Source organism: Schistocerca piceifrons, chromosome 1 (assembly GCF_021461385.2).
Source record: "Schistocerca piceifrons isolate TAMUIC-IGC-003096 chromosome 1, iqSchPice1.1, whole genome shotgun sequence".
In the NCBI taxonomy this organism is placed as follows: domain Eukaryota; kingdom Metazoa; phylum Arthropoda; class Insecta; order Orthoptera; family Acrididae; genus Schistocerca; species Schistocerca piceifrons.
Window position 1 is genome coordinate 839,691,004 of NC_060138.1, and position 21,612 is coordinate 839,712,615.

The following is a 21,612-nucleotide window of genomic DNA, read 5'->3' on the forward strand; positions in this document are numbered from 1 at the left end:
AAACGAATCAACAATCAACTTGAACGGATGTCTTGTGACGTTCGCTCATACGAAATGCAACGAACAATACCGAACAAAAGGCAAAAAAAAGCGGTCAGCGTGACAGAATGTCAATTCAAAGGGCCCGGGTTCGATTCCCGGCTGGCTCGGAGATTTTCTTCGCAAAGGGACTGGGTGTTGTGTTGTCCTAATCATGATCATTTCATCCCCATCGACGCACAAGTCGCCGAAGTGGCGTGAAATCGAAAGACTTGCACCCGGCGAATGGTCTACCCAATGGAAGATCCTACTCACATGATATTTCCATTAAATGTGATTTGAGACTTTCTCGGCGTATTCCATTCGTGAAATCTTCTCGGGTGATCAGCCGAGTAAAGGCGTCGTCTTCTCGCAACGTTTCGAAGGGTTTCGTACCCATCATCTTCAAGCGAAGATGATCTTCGCTTGAAGATGATGGGTACGAAACCCTTCGAAACGTTGCGAGAAGACGACGCCTTTACTCGGCTGATCACCCGAGAAGATTTCACGGAAATTTCCATTGTTTATTATGTACATTATGTTAGTGCGTAACATTTGTTTTTTTCTGACGAAATGTGGTCTGTTGTGTTGCCTGTGTTCTGCCTCTTTGGATGTGCACTTGTGTGGCACTTCCATTACCTTTCATGTTTATTTTGTTGTTGAGATGGTTTATGGTGCCTGTTTTGTACTCATTTTCAACAGCAATTTGTTAGCTTATTTTTAGTTCATGTGTATACTTAGGGGCTTGAGAGGTGTTATTTTCAGCCTCTGGAGCATGAGTGTAAAACTTTAATGTTTATGACTTGTTGTGTGGTTGGATGTGTTATGGATTTATGTTTTGTACTGATGTGAAATACGTCTTAATTGTTGCTTCTTGTCGCTGTGGAGTGTTGGAAACTTTGTTTGTAGGAATACTATGTTCATGTTACTGTGTGTGTGTTATATATATATATATATATATATATATATATATATATATATATATATAGAGAGAGAGAGAGAGAGAGAGAGAGAGAGAGAGTGAGTAGGTACATAAAGCTGCACGTCTACATTTGGCCAGACAACGCAGAAACTGGACTCCAGCTGACTGGTAGCATGTAGTGTGGTGTGAAGAGTCACACGGCTTTGAATGCCCCGACGGCGTGGGGCTAGGGATGGAAAAGAACCGGCCAGTTAAAACCGATAACGGTATTTTGGTTCTGAATAACTGGTATTTTTCAGTGCTATTTTAATAACAATAAGGATTGAAACGAGCGACAAACAAATGGCATAAGAACTGACACAGCCCTTCTGAGACAATTATATACCTGTTAGCATGTGGCGTGGCCTACTAGATGTTAGGCCCCTCTGGTCTATATGTTAGTTTCTCACTGTCGTCGTCGGACATCACGTGTATTACAGAACGTGACCACCCCTTCATTGCAAATATTTTACAAAGTGTAGTATGAATGAAGTACAATGCTCCATTCGCTTTAAAAGGTTAGAAACAGAAGGAGCCACAACAAACTTGCGACATAATACGAAGAGAAAACTTAATACCTAACAGTTCATTTATAGTTTACAATAAAAATAGAAAGCAGCTGATATGCTGATTGTTTCTACACAGCATGCCCTTATCTGCTTTTAACCCTTGAAAACTGACAAATTAACATGAAAAATACAGATCTTCAGCCTCAGTTGTCATCCATTAGCAGTGACTATTCGTAATGTCTAAGTAGTGGTATGATCCACGTTTATCATAAGGCTTTTGAGAAGAGTTTCAAAAAATTAGAATCAGAAGGAGAATATTGCTCATTTTTTGTGGTAGTCAATCACTCACCACACTTCGAAAAGCGTGGACGGACTAGATTTTCTTTTATTTGACTGTGTGAGGTAACAGGCGAGTCCTTGTGCCCTGAAAATATTCTAAGTTCTTAGGAAGCAGTGGTCGCACGGACCGTATAGAAATTAATAGTAGCCAGATGAATCGTGATACCTCAAAAAGAAACATGTACATTATTATTATTTGCATGATGATTCTGATTGCGTAATCAGATTTTCAATATCTTTATTAGTTTAAAGTTTCGTATCCGACGGTAAATTTACAAGTAACACAGAGCAACGAATTTCCAAAATATAAACGCTTCATCCGATTTGGTCGATCGCCATGTCTTTAGAAAACTATTAGTGTAAACCTAAATTAGTATGAATTACAGGCATGTAACTTGAATAGTACAAGAGTTATAAGTGGCCGATTACTATCGATCGTGTCAGGCCATAACTACTCCACTGTTACGCGAAAAAAAAGTTGCAGCATGCTTATAAATGTATTTATTCATCTATGTCTTTGTTTATATCCGATATATACTAATCATGAAGAAATTGGTTAAATATTTACTGTGTTTTAGAAAGCACAGAGACATTAGGCTACTGGCCTACCTTTTGTTCTTTTCCTTTAATATATGTTTACTTAATTTGTTTATGTATCTAATAATGTGTGTTAGAGCGTGTTTATGGTCCAGCTGTAGGGATATTTATTTAATTTCAAGTTATTTAAATGTAAATCCAGTACTTTGAATGTGCTTCATTATTTTTGTGTGAGTGCGTTGGATTGAAGACACGGCGCGAGCACTCTAGCCAATCACAGCTCTCGTGAATGAGGAGACTGGATGGAAGGTGGTTCTGGGCAGTGCGGAGTTCTGGACACTACGGGACAGGAGGAGGGCTGGACGCGGCGGACGCACGGTCGCGAGAGGGACTTGCAGTGTGGAGCGGTTTGCGCGTGCTCACGAGAGACAGAAATACTTTGGAGTGCAGACTTGTGAACTCGTGAGATTTCCGTGGCTTCTACAGTGAAGACGTAGTGTGCGTTTACAAGTGAATATCTCGCGAGCTATGTTGTTGTTAATAACTAATTACGTGCAGTAGGAATCTATTGTTTCCCTGTTATTCAGCTTATATTTTATTCAATTGCTGGACCATCGACACCAATAAGTGTTTTGCAGAAATATACGGCATTCTCAAAAGTACTTCTACTATCGTACTCATCATTTAAAGTCGTTAAGATAGTACCTGCAGATTTTATTTGCTTGCAATCTTTCATTTATAAATTTATATGTTACATTCATAATTCGCAATTGCCGAGTGATAGAAACCTTCGACCATTCGATTCATGTGTGTATTCTTATCTTGTGCTGTAGACTCAGCAATATTTGGCCTGTAATGCGGCAACTACATATCCCAGCCCCTAGACAACGAAACCAGCCAAAACTTTTAACTGTGAGTTGGAGGCTGCGTAGTTATTTGAAATTCCACAACTGTCTAGTTTAACATTTAAATCCTATGCATCTTGAAACTGAGGGAGTCGAAACTTTGCAATCTTTATTTGGTTTCTACGATTATTACAGGAAATAACAGAAAAACAAACCGATAATCGGTTATTTCAGAAACCGGTTATTTCTAGCGGTTTTAACAGTCCGGTTAAACTGGCGTTGCAAACGCCGTTGTCGCATTTGTAACACCAGTTCCCGACAGATGACTGAAGTTAAGCGCTATCGAGCTCTTCTAGCACTTGGATGGGCCACCGTCCTATCTGCCGAGCTCTGTTGGCAAGTGGGATGCACTCAGTCCTTGTGGGGCCAATGGAGGAGCTACTTGACTGAGAAGCAGCGGCTCTGGTCACGAAAACCGACAATGGCCGCGGGGGGGGGGGGGGGGGGCGGCGTGCTGACCACATGCTCTTACATATACGTGACGTCTATGAGCTGAGGATGACACGGCAGTCGGCCGGTACCGTTGGGCCTTCAAGGCCTGTTCGAACAGAATTTGGTTTTTAAAAAAATTGGCGTTGAAAAATCCGATATAATCCAAAACCGGTTTTTTCAGCAATAATTGGCATCCCTACCTCGCCTAACGTTGTGCAGCAGCACGGTGACGTAGGCGTCGCGGTCTGAGCGGCTGTGCTCGTGCCAGAAGCCGAGGGCGTGCATCAGCTCGTGCTGCACGACGCCCTTGTACACGCAGCCGGGACCCAGGCTCACCGTCTGCTCGCCGCCCACGCGCCCGATCAGGCTGCTGCACCTGCCACAGCGCACAGAGACCAGAGTTACTTGCCGTAGCGCTGCTGGCAGTTTCCGCCTCTTAAACCTGTAATCAAATCTCACCGTCTCTCCTGTAATGCGTATCGAAGACCAAACCATAAATTAAAGCAAGGTTCCGAAGCGCAGTTACAGAAAATCACCAGAACCAGATGGAGCACTGTTTTACAGATAGTACTCGGCGGCATTGGCCCCTTACCTAGCTTGCATTTATCGTGAATCGCTCGCCATGCACAAAGTCCCAAGCGACTGGAAAAAAGTGCAGGTGACTCCAGTATATAACAAGGCTAAACGAATAGAGCCGCAAAATTACAGACCAATATCCCTGTCTTAATTTGCTGCAGAATCCTTGAACGTATTCTCAGTCAGGATATAATATACTTTCTCGAGACTGAGAAGCTTATATCCACGAATCAGCATGGTTTTAGAAAGCACCGCTCGTGCAAAACTCAGCTTGCTCTTTTCTCACATGATACACCGTGAACTATGGATGAAGGGTAATAGACAGATTCTATATTTCTAGACTTCGAGAAAGCGTTTGACACGGTTCCCCTTTGCAGACTGTTGACGAAGGTACGAGAGTATGGAATAAGTTCACAGCTAAGTGAGTGGCTCGAAGACTTCTTAAGTAATAGAACCCAATACGTTGTCCTCAAACGCGAGTGTTCATCAGAGACCAGGGTTTCGTCATGAGCGCTCCAGGGAAGTGTGGTAGGATCACTGCTGTTCTCTACATGACTTGGCGGACCGGGTGGGCAGCAATCTGTGCTTGTTTGCTGACGATATTGAGGTGTACGGTAAGGTGTCGAAGTTGAGTGACTGCAGGAAGGTACAAGATGACTTAGACAAAAACCTCTAGTTGTTGTCATGAATGGCAGCTAGCTCTCAATGTAGAAAAATGTCAGTTAAGGCAGATGAGCAGGAAGAACAAACCTGTGAAGTTCGGATACAGTAGTACTAGTGTCCTGCTTGACACAGTCACGTCATTTAAATATCTGGGCGTAGCGTTGCAAAGCGATATGAAATGGAACGATCGTGTGAGAACTTTGGTACGGAAGGCGAGTGGTCGGCTTCGATTTATTGAGAGAATTATAGGATAGTGTGGTTCACTTGTAAAGGAGACAGCATATAGGATGCTGTCGCGACCTGTTCTTCAGTAGTGCTCCAGCGATTGAGATCCGTATCAGGTCGGATTGAGGGAAGATGTCGAAGCAATTCAGAGGCGCGCTGCTAGATTTCTTACCGGTGGGTTCGAAAAACTCGTAAGTGTAACGGAGATGCTTCGGGAACTCAAATGGGCAGCCCCGCAGGGAAGGTGACGTTCTTTTCAAGAAACACTACTGAGAAACTTTAGAGAAACGTCTTTTGCAGCGGAATGACGAACGATCCTATTGCCGCCAACATGCAACGATGATAAGATACGGCAAATTAAGCCTCATACGGAAGCATACCGACAGTCGTTTATCCCTCGCTCTATTTTCGAGTGGAACAGGAAAGGAAACCACTAGTAGTGATACAGGGTAACCTCCTCCACGCACCGTACCTTGGCTTGCAGAGTATCTCCAAAGATTTAGACGTAGTTAATGGTGAAAGGGTGTTAGTCGTAAGACTCAGTGATAGCATTACTATCCTTTGTGCAAGCGAGGTAGAATTGTAGCACCTGTCGAATGGATTCAACAGTCCACAGAGTTCAGAATATAGATTTAAACCCAGAGGCTGCGCTAGTATTAGTCGTAGTCGTAGGAAAGAGGAAATTTTGTTAAAAGTCAATGAACGTGCGGTTGGACGATGGAATCTGGGGCCGCTGGCAGAGTGTTGAAACAGTCAACGGCTAGTAGGGCAGGAAATGCAAACATGGCATTCGCGAGTGCGATGCTGCAACGGCGCTACTGCGCGCACGAATTGTTTTGTGTGAAGCAACAACGAGGCAGCAAACCGCAGCGTTGCTTGAAGTTATTGCGATATGAGGCGAGGAACTAGGCCAGAGCCAAGTCGAGACTTGAAGATGGCTGACGTTTGGGAATGTATCTCTGCCATACTTTCTGTCTCTCTCTGACACTACGTCAGAGGTAAGTGAAAAGGCAGTTTAAATAATAAGGTACTTTTACCTTTGGACGGAAGGTGTGCTAGGCCAGTCGAGCGTGGGGACGGACCTGTGCTGGTCCACGCTTATAGGGGCCAGTCAGGCAGCGATGTTGTAAATGTTCTTATTTTATTTCTGTGTACTTGTTCGGGCTGTTTTCTTCCTCTGGGGGCACAACACCGGGGCGGGACGGAACGGCAGCTGGGTACTTGGAGATTGAACGGTCTGCCTGAAGGAGGGCAGTGACAGCGGTCTGCAGTGGATCCAGGATGGGCCACATTGGCTTCCCACCTGGCATTCCGGGATCCGGGCGAGGCGTACACCATGGGAGACGTAACAGCGTTGGAGCAGTGCCAGAGACAGCAGCGGGTGTCGCCATCTGGCAAGCATCACTAGCAGCAAGTTGCGGCATGGCATCCAGGAGAGTGTGGGTTCGAGTCAGATCTGTCCTTGGAGCAGCGGTGGCCCAAGGGCCACGAGTGACCAGTACAACCACCTTTGTCCCACGGTCGGACAGAGCGGGCCAAACGGGGCAAGGGGCAGTGAGGACCAGGGATTGCCGAGCAGTTCTAGGCGCTACAGTCTGGAACCGCGCGACCGATACGGTCGCAGGTTCGAATCCTGCCTCGGGCATGGATGTGTGTGATGTCCTTAGGTTAGTTAGGTTTAAGTTGTTCTAAGTTCTAGGGGACTGATGACCTTAGAAGTTAAGTCCCATAGTGCTCAGAGCCATTTGAACCATTTGACCAGGGACTGTAACAGTCTTCGGATTCACAAGCGGCTACGCGGCACGAGAGGCGACGCCTCGGCGACTGGCGACTGGGCGAGCACGGCTGAGTTCCAGCTGAGCGGTCTTGCAGACAGCAGCAGCAGTGTCAGCAAACCACTAGTTGCTGAGCCGGCTGGACGTGTGGCACAGCACTCGGGCGGCTACCCACAATACTCTGCACCCTCACTGTAAATTATGACAATAAAGTAATGCCACCAAATACCTATGTATCACTCTGTATTGCCACTTGATACTACTGAACTTGCTCGGCCTCCTGACGAAAAGCGGATCGGTGGGTCCCGGCTTCAGATCGTCCATCTTGAGTCCCGGGTTCGACTGTCCCGACATTCCCGTATCAGAGGATAGACGAAATTAACAACAAACTTGACATCGTAATTGGGGACCATGTGCAAGACGAAGCGCAGAAATTCTCCTACCTCGGAAGCAAAATAACCCAATACAACACAACGTGAATTCGTCTTGCGGAGCGAGAGCTGGCAGAAGGGTCATTACTGTCAGCGCAGAGGCCGAAGAGAGCAAGCTGGCCCAGGTAAGCGGAGTGGAGGGCGGCTCCAGGCAGGCATGCGTGAGGAGGGTGAGGAAGACACAATGGCTCTTACGGCGAACGAAATATAAGATGCTTAATGCATGTTCAGGAATACTATATCGCAGCCCATTCAAAAATGACGTAGTGAAACCAAATACATCATAAAAATGACAGTGGTGAGACGAGTCCATTGCAACTTTAAGCAAGATTCTACGATATATATTAAGACAGAGTGGGCAACAGAAATTCATCGTATATCAACATCCGCTCTGCTCACTACATACTAATAGTACAGGGTTGAATGAGAAATCGTTAAATTTTTTAACCGACTTATGCCGTTGCGTACCGATTTTGCGCTGAAACCTACTATTTGTGAAAAAAATGTTAACATAAAAGACCTTTTAACCGTCATAGGCAAAGGCCATCATGGATGCCCATCTTCATACCTATATGTTACGAAGCTAACTTATTAATCACGTGTAACAGGCAACTTTTCATATTATCTCATTACAAATACCATTTCATTCCTTTTAAAGTACTATACAGTATGTCACAGATAATAACAGTGACCTCTGCGGTGATCCATTACCTCTGCCTGTCGTACAAGTTGACTTTTCTAAACGAATGTACTTTCCGAAACGACAAACATATTTCTCACTCTCGCCAACTACCCTTATCCCAATGACTATACTTATTCCAAATACTGTCATGATTTACTACTACAAAAGTGCGAAAGTTTCGCACGTGCCCATGATAAAAATTAAACCATTACAGCGATCACATCAAATGAAGGCTGAAAGTATCAAATGTAAGCTGATATCAAAAGTTGCAGACGATATTATGAAAGATAGATACTCGTTTGTGCCACAGCCACAAATCCTCCACAGTTACTCATAGTATGAAGGCGGTGTCAGTCACTTAGTTTCTCACCAAATGAGCCCAGATAATGGTTACCTACAGTTAACTGTTAGATACACTTTAAGCGAATTTTTTTAATGGAAATTAATAAAAGTACTATTAAATAGCTATGGAGCTGTAAATAACAAGTAAAACACATGCACAAAAGGGCATATATGTAGAGGGCACAAGAATGCTCATCCTTGAAGCTCGCCACACGTATTTTGTAGTTTTCATTTACACTCCTGGAAATTGAAATAAGAACACCGTGAATTCATTGTCCCAGGAAGGGGAAACTTTATTGAAACATTCCTGGGGTCAGATACATCACATGATCACACTGACAGAACCACAGGCACATAGACACAGGCAACAGAGCATGCACAATGTCGGCACTAGTACAGTGTATATCCACCCTTCGCAGCAATGCAGGCTGCTATTCTCCCATGGAGACGATCGTAGAGATGCTGGATGTAGTCCTATGGAACGGCTTGCCATGCCATTTCCACCTGGCGCCTCAGTTGGACCAGCGTTCGTGCTGGACGTGCAGACCGCGTGAGACGACGCTTCATCCAGTCCCAAACATGCTCAATGGGGGACAGATCCGGAGATCTTGCTGGCCAGGGTAGTTGACTTACACCTTCTAGAGCACGTTGGGTGGCACGGGATACATGCGGACGTGCATTGTCCTGTTGGAACAGCAAGTTCCCTTGCCGGTCTAGGAATGGTAGAACGATGGGTTCGATGACGGTTTGGATGTACCGTGCACTATTCAGTGTCCCCTCGACGATCACCAGTGGTGTACGGCCAGTGTAGGAGATCGCTCCCCACACCATGATGCCGGGTGTTGGCCCTGTGTGCCTCGGTCGTATGCAGTCCTGATTGTGGCGCTCACCTGCACGGCGCCAAACACGCATACGACCATCATTGGCACCAAGGCAGAAGCGACTCTCATCGCTGAAGACGACACGTCTCCATTCGTCCCTCCATTCACGCCTGTCGCGACACCACTGGAGGCGGGCTGCACGATGTTGGGGCGTGAGCGGAAGACGGCCTAACGGTGTGCGGGACCGTAGCCCAGCTTCATGGAGACGGTTGCGAATGGTCCTCGCCGATACCCCAGGAGCAACAGTGTCCCTAATTTGCTGGGAAGTGGCGGTGCGGTCCCCTACGGCACTGCGTAGGATCCTACGGTCTTGGCGTGCATCCGTGCGTCGCTGCGGTCCGGTCCCAGGTCGACGGGCACGTGCACCTTCCGCCGACCACTGGCGACAACATCGATGTACTGTGGAGGCCTCACGCCCCACGTGTTGAGCAATTCGGCGGTACGTCCACCCGGCCTCCCGCATGCCCACTATACGCCCTCGCTCAAAGTCCGTCAACTGCACATACGGTTCACGTCCACGCTGTCGCGGCATGCTACCAGTGTTAAAGACTGCGATGGAGCTCCGTATGCCACGGCAAACTGGCTGACACTGACGGCGGCGGTGCACAAATGCTGCGCAGCTAGCGCCATTCGACGGCCAACACCGCGGTTCCTGGTGTGTCCGCTGTGCCGTGCGTGTGATCATTGCTTGTACAGCCCTCTCGCAGTGTCCGGAGCAAGTATGGTGGGTCTGACACACCGGTGTCAATGTGTTCTTTTTTCCATTTCCAGGAGTGTAATTCTTTCACAAGCAGAAAGAAGCGTGTTTATGAATTGATCTAATAACTGACTTAATATTGTGTTGTTTCTGAAGCGAGAGGTCGCAAAATGACCTTAATAAATGTGGGATTCATTTAATGTTTTGTTGGACTCAAAATAGTAGCGGGTAAGAATATGGTCAACTTTAACTTTTCACAGGATTTAGAATATTTGACGGTGGTTTCGACGATTAAATTTTTGCGCGCTTATGAAGTGTAACTTTATCGAGGGACTCGAGGTAGCGGAGTACTTTACCTATCGTGCTGCAGTTAACAGTGAGACTCACGTGGGAAGGAATTGTTGGCTTGTTTTTACAGTGATCATTTAGGATAAAGAACTTTAGTTTTATGTTGCAATTAATAGTGATAAACTATGCTGCTGGAATTTGAGTATTTTCTTCTGAACTTTGTGATTAATCGACTGTTAAACGCAATTTGCACGCTCGTGTTCATTTCACGTTGAGGGGACCACAGCAGTGACACGATTTCCCAAAGAAACCGGCTGATTTAGTCGGATGGTTGTAAATCTTGCTAGTCGGTGGCTAGAGTCATTGATCCTCGGTGGGTTCAACCCTTTTCGAAAAAGTCTGTGTTTTCTCAGCCGCATCCTGGTGATGGTGTGCGAGCCAGTCAATCAGGATTGGCTCAGAACGACCTGTGTGGAACCGTATAATCCGGTGGTCAAACGAATAACCAGGATTTGTTTGTATGGATCCTTAGCAGGTTTCTTGGGTTTCAGATGGCCCTGTAAACTAGTTGGTAGGGGTCCATGATTGTTGCACAACGTGCGTCGATGCAACAGATACTGTGTTGCAGAGTACATAAAATTCCACCGTTGCTACTAGCTCCTTTGTTTTATATACTGCTGACTTCAGATGCCATCTGGTTGTAATTCACTGCATCAAAATTGCTGAAGATGTACAATTAACCCCCGAGGCCGTTTGCCTTTAATAACTTATACCGTGTCAGAGCTGGAATTTTCTTCGCTGTACTTATTTCAGCCACGAATGGCTAAGCTTGCAGTGGCTGTACTCACCAGACGCCCTTGCGGAGGTGCACGTAGCTGGTGTGCCCGGTGCGCGGCACGAAGCGCACGCACGTCAGCTCGTGGAACTCCCGGAAGGCCGCCGCCACCTGCAGCCGCTCGTCGCCCGCTGCAAAGAGAGGAGAGACAAAAACCCTACAGAGACGCTGTGCGCTCACTGCCCTTCCAACTGTGCTGCGCCGTGCCACAACTTCACCGGTTTTACAGATCCAAATGTGTGTGAGTGTCTGTGTGCGTGTGGGTGTGTTTGGGGGGAGGTTACTTCAGTATACACCATCTGATGAAAGGATCCGGACAGCTATTACTGAGTATCCGGTGGGTCGAGCCTTCGGCTTTCTTACGCCTTAGACTCTGCCAGGACACTTTCAACGAGGTGTCTCAATTTATGTGGAGGAACAGCAACGCATTCTCCCTCGAGAGCTGAAACCAGAGAAGGTAGCGATGTTGGGCGCTTGTGTCTTCAGCCAAGTCGATGTTCTGACCTGTCCTAAAGTTGTTCCGCTGGACTCTGAGCAGGCCAGTCCATTTCAGGAATATCAATGTTCAGAAACCCTATTCTCCCAAACGTTTCTTTATGACAGGATGCACTGTAGTGCTCATGCAATCAATCATTGTCTCCCAACTTCCTTTACATAATCTTGATAAATGTTTTAATATCCCTCAAACAATCCAAGTTGGAATGTAATAATATTATGAAAAGGAATGTTCGTGCTCACCATATAGTGGAGATGCTGAGTCATAGAGAGGTACAACAAAAAGACTGTCACAAATAAATCTTTCGCCCAGTAAGGTCTTCATCAGAAATAGATGAAAAACACATCACCACACACACACACACACACACACACACACATGCGCGCGCACAAACACAACTCACACACACAACTGCAGTCTCAGGCAACTGAAACCACACTATGAGCAGCAGCACGAGTGGGTGGTGGGAATGGCGACAGGGTGGGGGTAAGGAGGAGGCTCGGGTGGGGATGGGAGATATGGTAGGGTGGAGCAGGCTGGGGCAGGGAGGGGGAGGGATAGTAGGGTAGGGGAGGTGGTCAGTGAAATGCTGCAGGTTAGACAGAAGGGGAGAGGTGGGGAGAGGGGTAGTGGAAAAGGAGAAAAGTAAAAAGAGTGGGTGCGATGGTGGAATGAGGGCTGTGTAGTGCTGGAATGGGAACAGGGAAGGGGCCAGGTGGGTGAGGACAGTGAATAACAAAGGTTGAGGCCAGGAAGGTTACAGGAACGTAGGATGTATTGGAGGGGAAGTTCCCACCTGTGCATTTCAGAAAGCTGGTGTTGGTGGGAAGGGTCCATACGGCACAGGCTGTGAAGCAGTCATTGAAATGAAGGATGTCATGTGCTCAGCAACAGTGTAGTCCACTTACTTCTTGAAAACAGTTTGCAGTCGCGATTCATGCAGACAGACAGCTTTTTGGTTGTCATGCCCACACAGAATGAAAATTACAATTTTTGACGAAGGCCTCACTGGTCAGAAGCTTTATTTGTGACAGTCTTTTAGTTGTGCTTTTCTGTGATTCAGCATCTCAACTATATGGTGAGTAGCAACTTTTCTTTTCATAATATTGTTTTAATATCGTTCCATATTTAGCGTTCCATATTTAGCGTTCTCTTAAGCGCAGTGAGAGAACCATAACTCTCTACGAAAAAGATCTCCACACCTCAATATCACCTCCTCCATGCTTCCCTGATGGCACCACACATTTTGGAAGGTAAATTTTCTCCAGGTATTCGCCAAATCCAAACCCTTCCATGAAATTGCAGTAGCGTATAGCGTGATTCAGCACTCCAAATCTCTGTTTTCCACTCATCTCCTGTACAGAAGCATCACTCTTTACGTGCATCAAGTGCCATTTAGCATGGACTACAGAAATGCGTGGTCTCTGAAGAGCTTCTTTACCATTGTACCCCATTATTTTTAGCACTCTCTGCACAGTGATTCTGCTACTAGCTGGACTGCTGGTATAGTAATTATAAACTCACATATGATTCCTTCGGCTGATTTCGTGGGCTGCTCGACGGTTCTTTTCCCTCAGCAAATGAGGTATGTCTGGTCTTCATTTAGTTGTGGCTGTTCCTTCGCGCTTGCATTTCACAACTGCATCATCAGCAGTCGACTTGGGCAGCTTTAAAAGGGCTAAAAGTTCCCTTAGGTATTGTTACTAAAGTGACATTCAGTGACTAGTTCACGTCCAAAGTCACTGCGCCCACCTGACTGACCCATTCTGCTGTTTCTGCTTCTCTTCTCACAACATACTACTTGTCGCCCCCTTGTACGTGGTTGGATCCTCTCCTTCCTACAATGGGATGTCCAGTCACTTTTGATCAGATACTGCACATATCCATTTCCAGATTTCTGAGGTAACTACTACGAAAACTAGATATCTCGGACGTGGGAAGGAACTCTACATAATTACACGCTGTGGTTATCGTAAGACACTTCCCAGTTGCTTGTCTGAGAGCCTGCCCACGTGACCAGGTATGCAGCCTGACAAAATAACACAACCACCGACTTTACTGAATGTGGGTGGAAAGAAACAGGTGTCGTCCCCCCCCCCCCCCCCCCCCCGGCCTTACCATCGCCCAGTTACACGATGGTATATATCTGTGCTCACAGCGATACTGCAGTGGAAAGTGTTAATGATGGTGGGAGCGCATGTCGACTTGAGACCGTGTAAATTGCGAAGTTGAGAATGTTGTGAGAACTTGTTGCCATTATAGTTCTTAAATAAATTGCGTAACACATGAACTTCTTAGTTATGAAAACCTCCAAACTGAAAACTGGAAGTCGTACTAAAGTGAATGAGGTAAGAACTGATGTAAACAATTTATTATTGTTATTACGAGGGTCACTCCAAAAGAAATGCACACTATTTTTGTAAGAATACAGTTTTCATTCTGCATGTGTGAAAGTTTTACAGTGTGTAGATACATCCTTCCTGCTCGTTTTCAAACTTAGTTCAACCTGTTCCCGTGAGTGGCGCCGTCACAGCATGTCTTCAAGATGGCTGCTACACTTGACGTTCGTCAGAAGCAACGTGCTGTCACAGAATTCCTGTGCTGTGAAAACGAGTGGGAAACGTCCACAAGAGGTTGAAAAGGGTGTATGGAGATGCTGCTGTCGATCGCAGTACAGTTAGTCGGTGGGCAAGCAGGTTTCGTGATGAAATCAGGCACAGCAATATTGAGGATTTTCCTCGCAGCGGCAGGCCTAATACTGTGAAGTGTTGGCGTTAAAAAAGGTTTGTGCCAGGTGGGTTCCCAGGATGTTGACAGTGTCTCACAAAGAAACAAGAAAAACGGTATGCAGCAAACTTTTGGAACAGTGCAAGAATGGTGGAGATGAATTTCTTGGAAGAATCATGATAGGTGATGAAACATGGCTCCATCATTTTTCACCAGACATGAAGAGCCAATCAATGGAGTGGCATCATGCAAATTCACCCAAGAAAAATAATTCAAAACCACACCTTCTACTGGAAAAGTTATGGCTACAGTGTTTTTCGATTCCGAAGGACTCCTGCTTGTGGACATCATGCCAATGGAACCATCATAAATTCTGATGCATATGTGACGACACTGAAGAAACTTAAAGTTCGACTGAGTCGTGTTCGACCACATCGACAAAAGCAGTATTTTTTGCTGTTGCACGACAATGCACGGCCACACGTCAGTCAAAAAACCATGGAAGCGATCACAAAATTCGGATGGACAACACTGAAACACCCGCCTTACAGCCCTGACCTGGCTCCATGGGACTATCATCTCTTTGGGAAACTGAAACACTCTCTTCGTGGAACAAGGTTTGAAGATGATGACTTCCTTGTGCACGCTGCCAAACAGTGGCTCCGACAGGTTGGTCCAGAATTTTACCATGCGGGTATACAGGCGCCGGTTCCAAGATGGCGTAATGTAGTTGAGAGGGATGGAAATTATGTGGAGAAATGAAAATATTGTTCCCAAAGGCTGTATATACACACTGTAAAACTTTCAAACATGTAGAATAAAAGATGCATTAAAAAAAATAGTGTGCATTTCTTTTCGAGTGAACCTCGTATTATGTAAGTTTGTACATTTTTGCTTATTATTACTTACATCCTACGCATCTGCGACACGTTAGAAATAGTGATGACAACAAGGTACATTGAGTGGGGGGGAAGGGGTGCAGATAGTTACAAACTATGACCCCATCAGAACCGAACTCTGCATCCACACCTTAACTCCAAAACTTGTCACTTGTCTCCATCTCTGGTATTCTTAGAAACATTAATGCCTGTATGGATCGAATGCATTGGTTTTCTGGGGCGGATAGCAACGAGTTCACTAGCTCCATACAATGACACAAGTCACATTAAAGATTCAAATCATAATGTGACGTTTAAAAATTGCTTTTCCAGTGCTCGCTGTCTTCTGTTTACACTCATACTTACGTGTATGCCTACACGTACATTTCCCTACGGGCTACAGGATCTAAATGACTGAGTGCTGAGTCACCACGGAACCTAGACCACATACATGAATAAGTGAATCAGTAGCTAAATTACTGTATACTGTAGTGTGGCTACCTAATCACTTAAATCAGGAGCGGTAAAGGTTATGGCTCACGGGCTGTGCCTGAACAGGATGCGAAAGCGCTCAGCATTGCTTCACATTTCCCCTACAGCCACACTACGCTGTCTGAACGCGAGGAGAGGGAAGAGGGGACTACAGCGAACGCGCCATTTAAATGGCAGTATAGTCGCACTACATACTACTTGGTTTTATATTTCACATCTCTCACCAACAAAGCTCACAAACAAAACAAATTTTCAGTGCTATTTAATTATTTTTCGGGCTCTCAAGACATAATATCATTTTAAATGTTACAAACTGTCGGCATACAGACAGACGCAGACAATTCCTCAGACTTTCCCACTTAAGTTGCCACGTAATCGTGACATACTTAGTTTCGTAATCGGAAAGAGGTCTTTCACCCAAATATGTCCATCGAACTATTGTCGCAGTTTTGCAACCTCATTATGGTGACTTGGAAACTCTACCTGAGAAAAGCAATGCAGACATCCTGGACAGTTTGAATGTAAAAATATTTGTCATCGTAACTGGAATTAATTTTGAATTATTCTGCATATGTAAAGTGTCACTTTCAACTGAAACGGCAAACGATCTCAAAAACAGCTCTGAAACAGATGTAAGACTGAAAGTCTCCTCAAAATTTTTATAAAACTATCCCTGTAATTCTTTCAATGCCACAATGAATTCTTTAAACTTGACGTTTTCCTTAAATCCAGTGACCTTATGAAACTGGACTGCATTCCTCCGAATGTGCCTTTCTTTTTTAAATGCATCAGGATCCAATTACAGAAAAATTACCTTTCACTGTCATATGCGTACAGTGTGCAGTCAAGCACATTTAAAATGAGAAGTCTACACTCCATTCCAAACGATCTGAGTTTCGTCCTTGCACTCCTTTGTCCTTCATAAATTCAACAATAGTGAGTTTTAAATCGAAAAGTCGTTTCAGGCAAGCACCTTATCTTGACCAACATAATTTGCAGTAATGTATCCGTACTCTTCGTTCAGTTCCACTGAAAACTGTTGCAACTGATCACGAAATAATGCGAGCGACTTGAAAAATTTTGCTGTTCGCGCCACCAAATTCTTCAACAGCTCCAGGTCATCATATTTAGCACAAAATGCTTTTTGATGTATAGAACAATTAAATCCGTATGTCGATCGTTGTAATTCTTTGCTCTTTCATTATCAACGAAATTTTTAGATTCTTTCTGTATGGTACTGTAACGTCGTTTTGTAGCAAATGAGCAGTACCTGTCGCTTACGCGAATTGAGAATTCTCATCCCCAGTCTTTTTAAAGGATTGCAAAGATAGATCACTAGACTGCCTCTCTTTGTGCAAACGACCACTGGACTTGTGAATGTCCTTCACATCATGAACAAGTAGCGATGGTTAAATAACGCTAACAGCACGATTCTGTCGAACTGAGAGAATTGTACCCACCGAAAAATGCCGCGCCACAATGCTAAATGAAACGTGGCGCTGTACCGGGTACTTCCGAGAAGTGCCGAACAAAGCCGAGTGCCAGGCCGGGCCTCGGCCCACCCGCGGTTCGCCACGCTGCACGTGCGAAGTTCGGCACCCCATGGCTGGTCCTGACTTGCATGATACAACCACCAGCACGACTTGAGCCCAGGATTTTTTCCTGCAGCATTGATGGCCGTTTAATAAGTAATGCAACACTTATTTTCTGTATGCAGGTTGGTTTCATTCAGTATTCCAACACACGTTATTATTCCCCACTCGTCTGGCTACAAAATCCTCTTTTTCAACATAACATCCGTTTAATGCGACGGTCTTTCGCCACCTCACTGGCAGCGCCTTTATGCCCGCATGCTATCGCTCTGCTGGTCGACGTCAGAGCCAACGTCTTGCTACGTTAATAACCTCCTCATCATCATCCACGTACTGCTCCCCATGGACTGCACCCTTCATTGAGCCAAACAGACGGAATTCGGAAGGTGCGAGATCTGGGCTGTAGGGTGGATGAGGAAGAGCGGTCGAATGAAGTTTAGTGAGCTCCTCCCGGATGTACAGACGTGTACGAGGCCTTGCATTGTCAGGAGAAGAAGATATTCGTTTGCATTTTTGTGGTGACGAATCTGCTGAAGTGGTTTCTTCAGTATCCCGAAGATAGTACAATACAGTTTCAGAGTTCATAGTTGCACCATGGCGGAAGATATCAAACGAATAGCCCCTTCAGAGCCCAAGAAGACAGTCGCCATGACTTTACCAGTTGATGGTGCGGCTTCGAACTTTTTCTTGAGAGTTGAGGTGGTGTGGCACCATTACACGGATTGCCGTTTTGTTTCCGGTTCAAAGAGATGAACCGACGTTTCGTGGTCTGTGACAAATTTCTACAAAAAAATTGTCACGACCAGTCTCGTATCGCACAAGCAATTCCGCACAGATGGCCCTTCGTTGCTCTTTACGGTATTCAGTTAGGCGGCGATGAACCCAGCGAGCCCACACATTTGAGTACCCCAATTGGTAGACAAGTGCGTCAGCGCTACCGTCAGGGTCGTCCAGCTGAGCAGCGATGTATTTGACTGTGATCCGTCGATCATCTCAAATGAGAGTGTCCGCACGTTCCAACATTGCAAGTGTCCCAGCTGTGTGCGGCGGGCCAGTACGCGGGAGACCGGACAGGTTTGCGTGACCTCGTCGCAATGACGTCAGAAGTCTTGTCCAACGACTAACTGTGCTTTCGTTCACGCCAGGTCTACGTAGATATTCGGCAAGTGCCTGTGAGTACTTGCTATGCTCTGGTTTTCCACATCTACATCTACATTGATACTCCGCAAGCCACCCAACGGTGTGTGGCGGAGGGCACTTTACGTGCCACTGTCATTACCTCCCTTTCCTGTTCCAGTCGCGTATGGTTCGCGGGAAGAACGACTGTCTGAAAGCCTCCGTGCGCGCTCTAATCTCTCTAATTTTACATTCGTGATCTCCTCGGGAGGTATAAGTAGGGGGAAGCAATATATTCGATACCTCATCCAGAAACGCACCCTCTCGAAACCTGGACAGCAAGCTACAACGCGATGCAGAGCGCCTCTCTTGCAGAGTCTGCCACTTGAGTTTATTAAACATCTCCGTAACGCTATCACGCTTACCAAATAACCCTGTGACGAAACGCGCCGCTCTTCTTTGGATCTTCTCTATCTCCTCCGTCAGACCGATCTGGTACGGATCCCACACTGATGAGCAATACTCAAGTATAGGTCGAACGAGTGTTTTGTAAGCCACCTCCTTTGTTGATGGACTACATTTTCTAAGCACTCTCCCAACGAATCTCAACCTGGTACCCGCGTTACCAACAATTAATTTTATATGATCATTCCACTTCAAATCGTTCCGCACGCATACTCCCAGATATTTTACAGAAGTAACTGCTACCAGTGTTTGTTCCGCTATCATATAATCATACAATAAAGGATCCTTCTTTCTATGTATTCGCAATACATTACATTTGTCTATGTTAAGGGTCAGTTGCCACTCCCTGCACCAAGTGCCTATCCGCTGCAGATCTTCCTGCATTTCGCTACAATTTTCTAATGCTGCAACTTCTCTGTATACTACAGCATCATCCGCGAAAAGCCGCATGGAACTTCCGACACTATCTACTAAGTCATTTATATATACCGAAACAAACTCAATGACAGGTCTCCTTTAGAGCGCACAAACTTTACAGACGGATTTTGAAGGCAGTGTAGCCTAGAGCGCCGCCATCTATCGGAACTTCATGTAATTAAAAGAACGGAAGAGAGAATATTCGACCATGTCCCATAAAAAATAGCGCAATTTTTGAAGCGAAATATGCCGAGAAAATATGCGTTATATTACTCATTTACGCCCCTCGTATCTACTGACGATTTTAATACATTCTGAGGTGAGTCCTGTCGAGGGAATCGACAGGAAGGGGGAGTTGGAAGGGGATAGCGCATCAACAACAGTGAAGCAATGAAAGAGATCGCAATTTTCATCACCACTGCATAGATAGCTCGGTTGTTTCATTATTTATGTATTAAGTGCGAAAATTCCGACCTTGATCTGCAGTTACGTTTTGACATCAGAGAGTGATATCGCCCGTTAAAAAAAAATAGTTCAAATGCCATTGAGCTTTATGGGACTTAACATCTGAGGTCATCAGTCCCCTAGAACTTAGAACTACTTAAACCTAACTAACCTAAGGACATAACATACATCCATGCCCGAGGCAGGATTCGAAGCTGCGACTGTAGCGGTCGCGCGGTTCCAGACTGAAGGGCCTAAAACCTCTCGGGCACACCCGCCGGCAATGTCTTAGCGTCGAAATTCTGTATCCTACCGGACTGCAATGCGGCCATTGCACCACACTACTCGGAAGCATTGCAGGAGTGAATGGTGTAAAATTAATTATTAGTTTTAGGACAGAGCCATTTGAACCATTTTGAACGCTAAGACATCGGAGGTAAATTGTAAACTTGTTTCCGTCTTTCTATTTTGATGAAGTAATATTTTACACTGAATTTTATCCAGTTCTTTTTTAAAATCTGTGGCGATACATTCGTCGGTGATTTATCGTAACCGTCAGTATTGAAGATTTCTCGGTAGTAGGTCCTTGATGCGCGTACTAAAAGCTACATAAATGGAAATCTAAATGACGCAGATGGCTCCGAAATTCACCAAAACAATCACAATTCGGAGTATTTATAAGGACCTCTCCTTTCTGGAAGTCCTAGTAGAAAGCACAACACATTACACCATAACCCACACAGGGTACAAAAATATTATGCGAATTTGTGTTTTTCAGTAACTTGTAGATGTGTGGCGCTGTTCAGCCTAAAACCAGTCACGAGGGGAAGTCGCTAGTACATATTTTGCATATGTTTACTAAAAAATACGACAGTGTGTGTTCAGACTGTGCAGGGTGGTCAGAACCGACCTGAAGAGCCTGTAAGAGTGTTTCAGGCTAGGCTGTGCTGAGAAATAACTGATAAGACAAAGATTCCATACGTTGTGCCGTTTCCGAGTCAATTGGGCCGTTGTGCGCGCAAATTCAAGAGGTCCGCCAAATACAATTAGTGCCATTTACTCTCACAGAGGTAGATGATGGCGCACGAGACTGCTCAGCCTTTGCCACCGGTTCTATCCTTACTACCGCCCCAAGTCCAATTTTTTTATCGCTCTCTTGTTCGGTTTTAAGAACCGCTTGAATTTGCGAGTGCAACATTCTAATTAGCTAACGCCAATCCTAATCACCTCTATAAGGTCGCTACGTATCAAATTTTTTTCTTAACAGTTGCGTCTCGTAACACTCTACCCTGTAACACCCTTGAAAGCTCTTCAGACAGTTTCTGACCACCCTATAGAAGGAATATGCACCACTTGTATGACGGCATTTGCCTGGAGCGATTTATGGAAAACACGGATAACCTAAATATGGAAGGCCAGACAGAGATTAGACCTATCGAATGCGAGCCCAGTGTGCTAACCACTGCCTTACCTCGGTCTGTATCTTTTCTAGAGTGAAGCTGATGGTTCTCTAGCAGGGCCTCATTTTCCTTTCCATTCTTGTGTATACTATTCCTCCTGTAGGTTGTTATCCACCCCTGCTTCGTTGTTTGATTATAAGTCATCCAAAGCTCTTTATTTTATGCTAAAATGGTTCTAAAGACGGATTTGAGCAAATGAAGATACACGGGAGAGATCTTCATCAACCCGAGAATTGCATAAGACACAGTCAGCCGCCGAAGGCTGTATGATTTGACGTGAGACTATCGTCTGCCATCAGTGTGCAAGATTCGAGCTTTCAGAAGTATCAGAGAACAGGGTGTCAGCTCTGAGCACACTCTACCTCACGCTGCTAATCACTTGAATCCAAACCCCAGCGAGACAAAGGTCTGCGTTTCCCACCCATCTCA

General features: G+C 45.4%; 1 protein-coding gene across 1 annotated transcript in view; it reads right to left on the reverse strand.

The window, feature by feature from the left end:
• Positions 1-21,612, reverse strand: part of LOC124775564 (low choriolytic enzyme-like) — a 92,380-nt gene that overhangs the window by 51,973 nt on the left and 18,795 nt on the right. Inside the window, exons 6-7 of the mRNA XM_047250397.1 lie at positions 11,110-11,227; positions 3,902-4,077 (exon numbers count right to left, since the gene is read on the reverse strand). Of these exons, the coding sequence (XP_047106353.1) occupies positions 3,902-4,077; positions 11,110-11,227 (294 nt within the window). The remainder of the gene's footprint in view (positions 1-3,901; positions 4,078-11,109; positions 11,228-21,612) is intronic.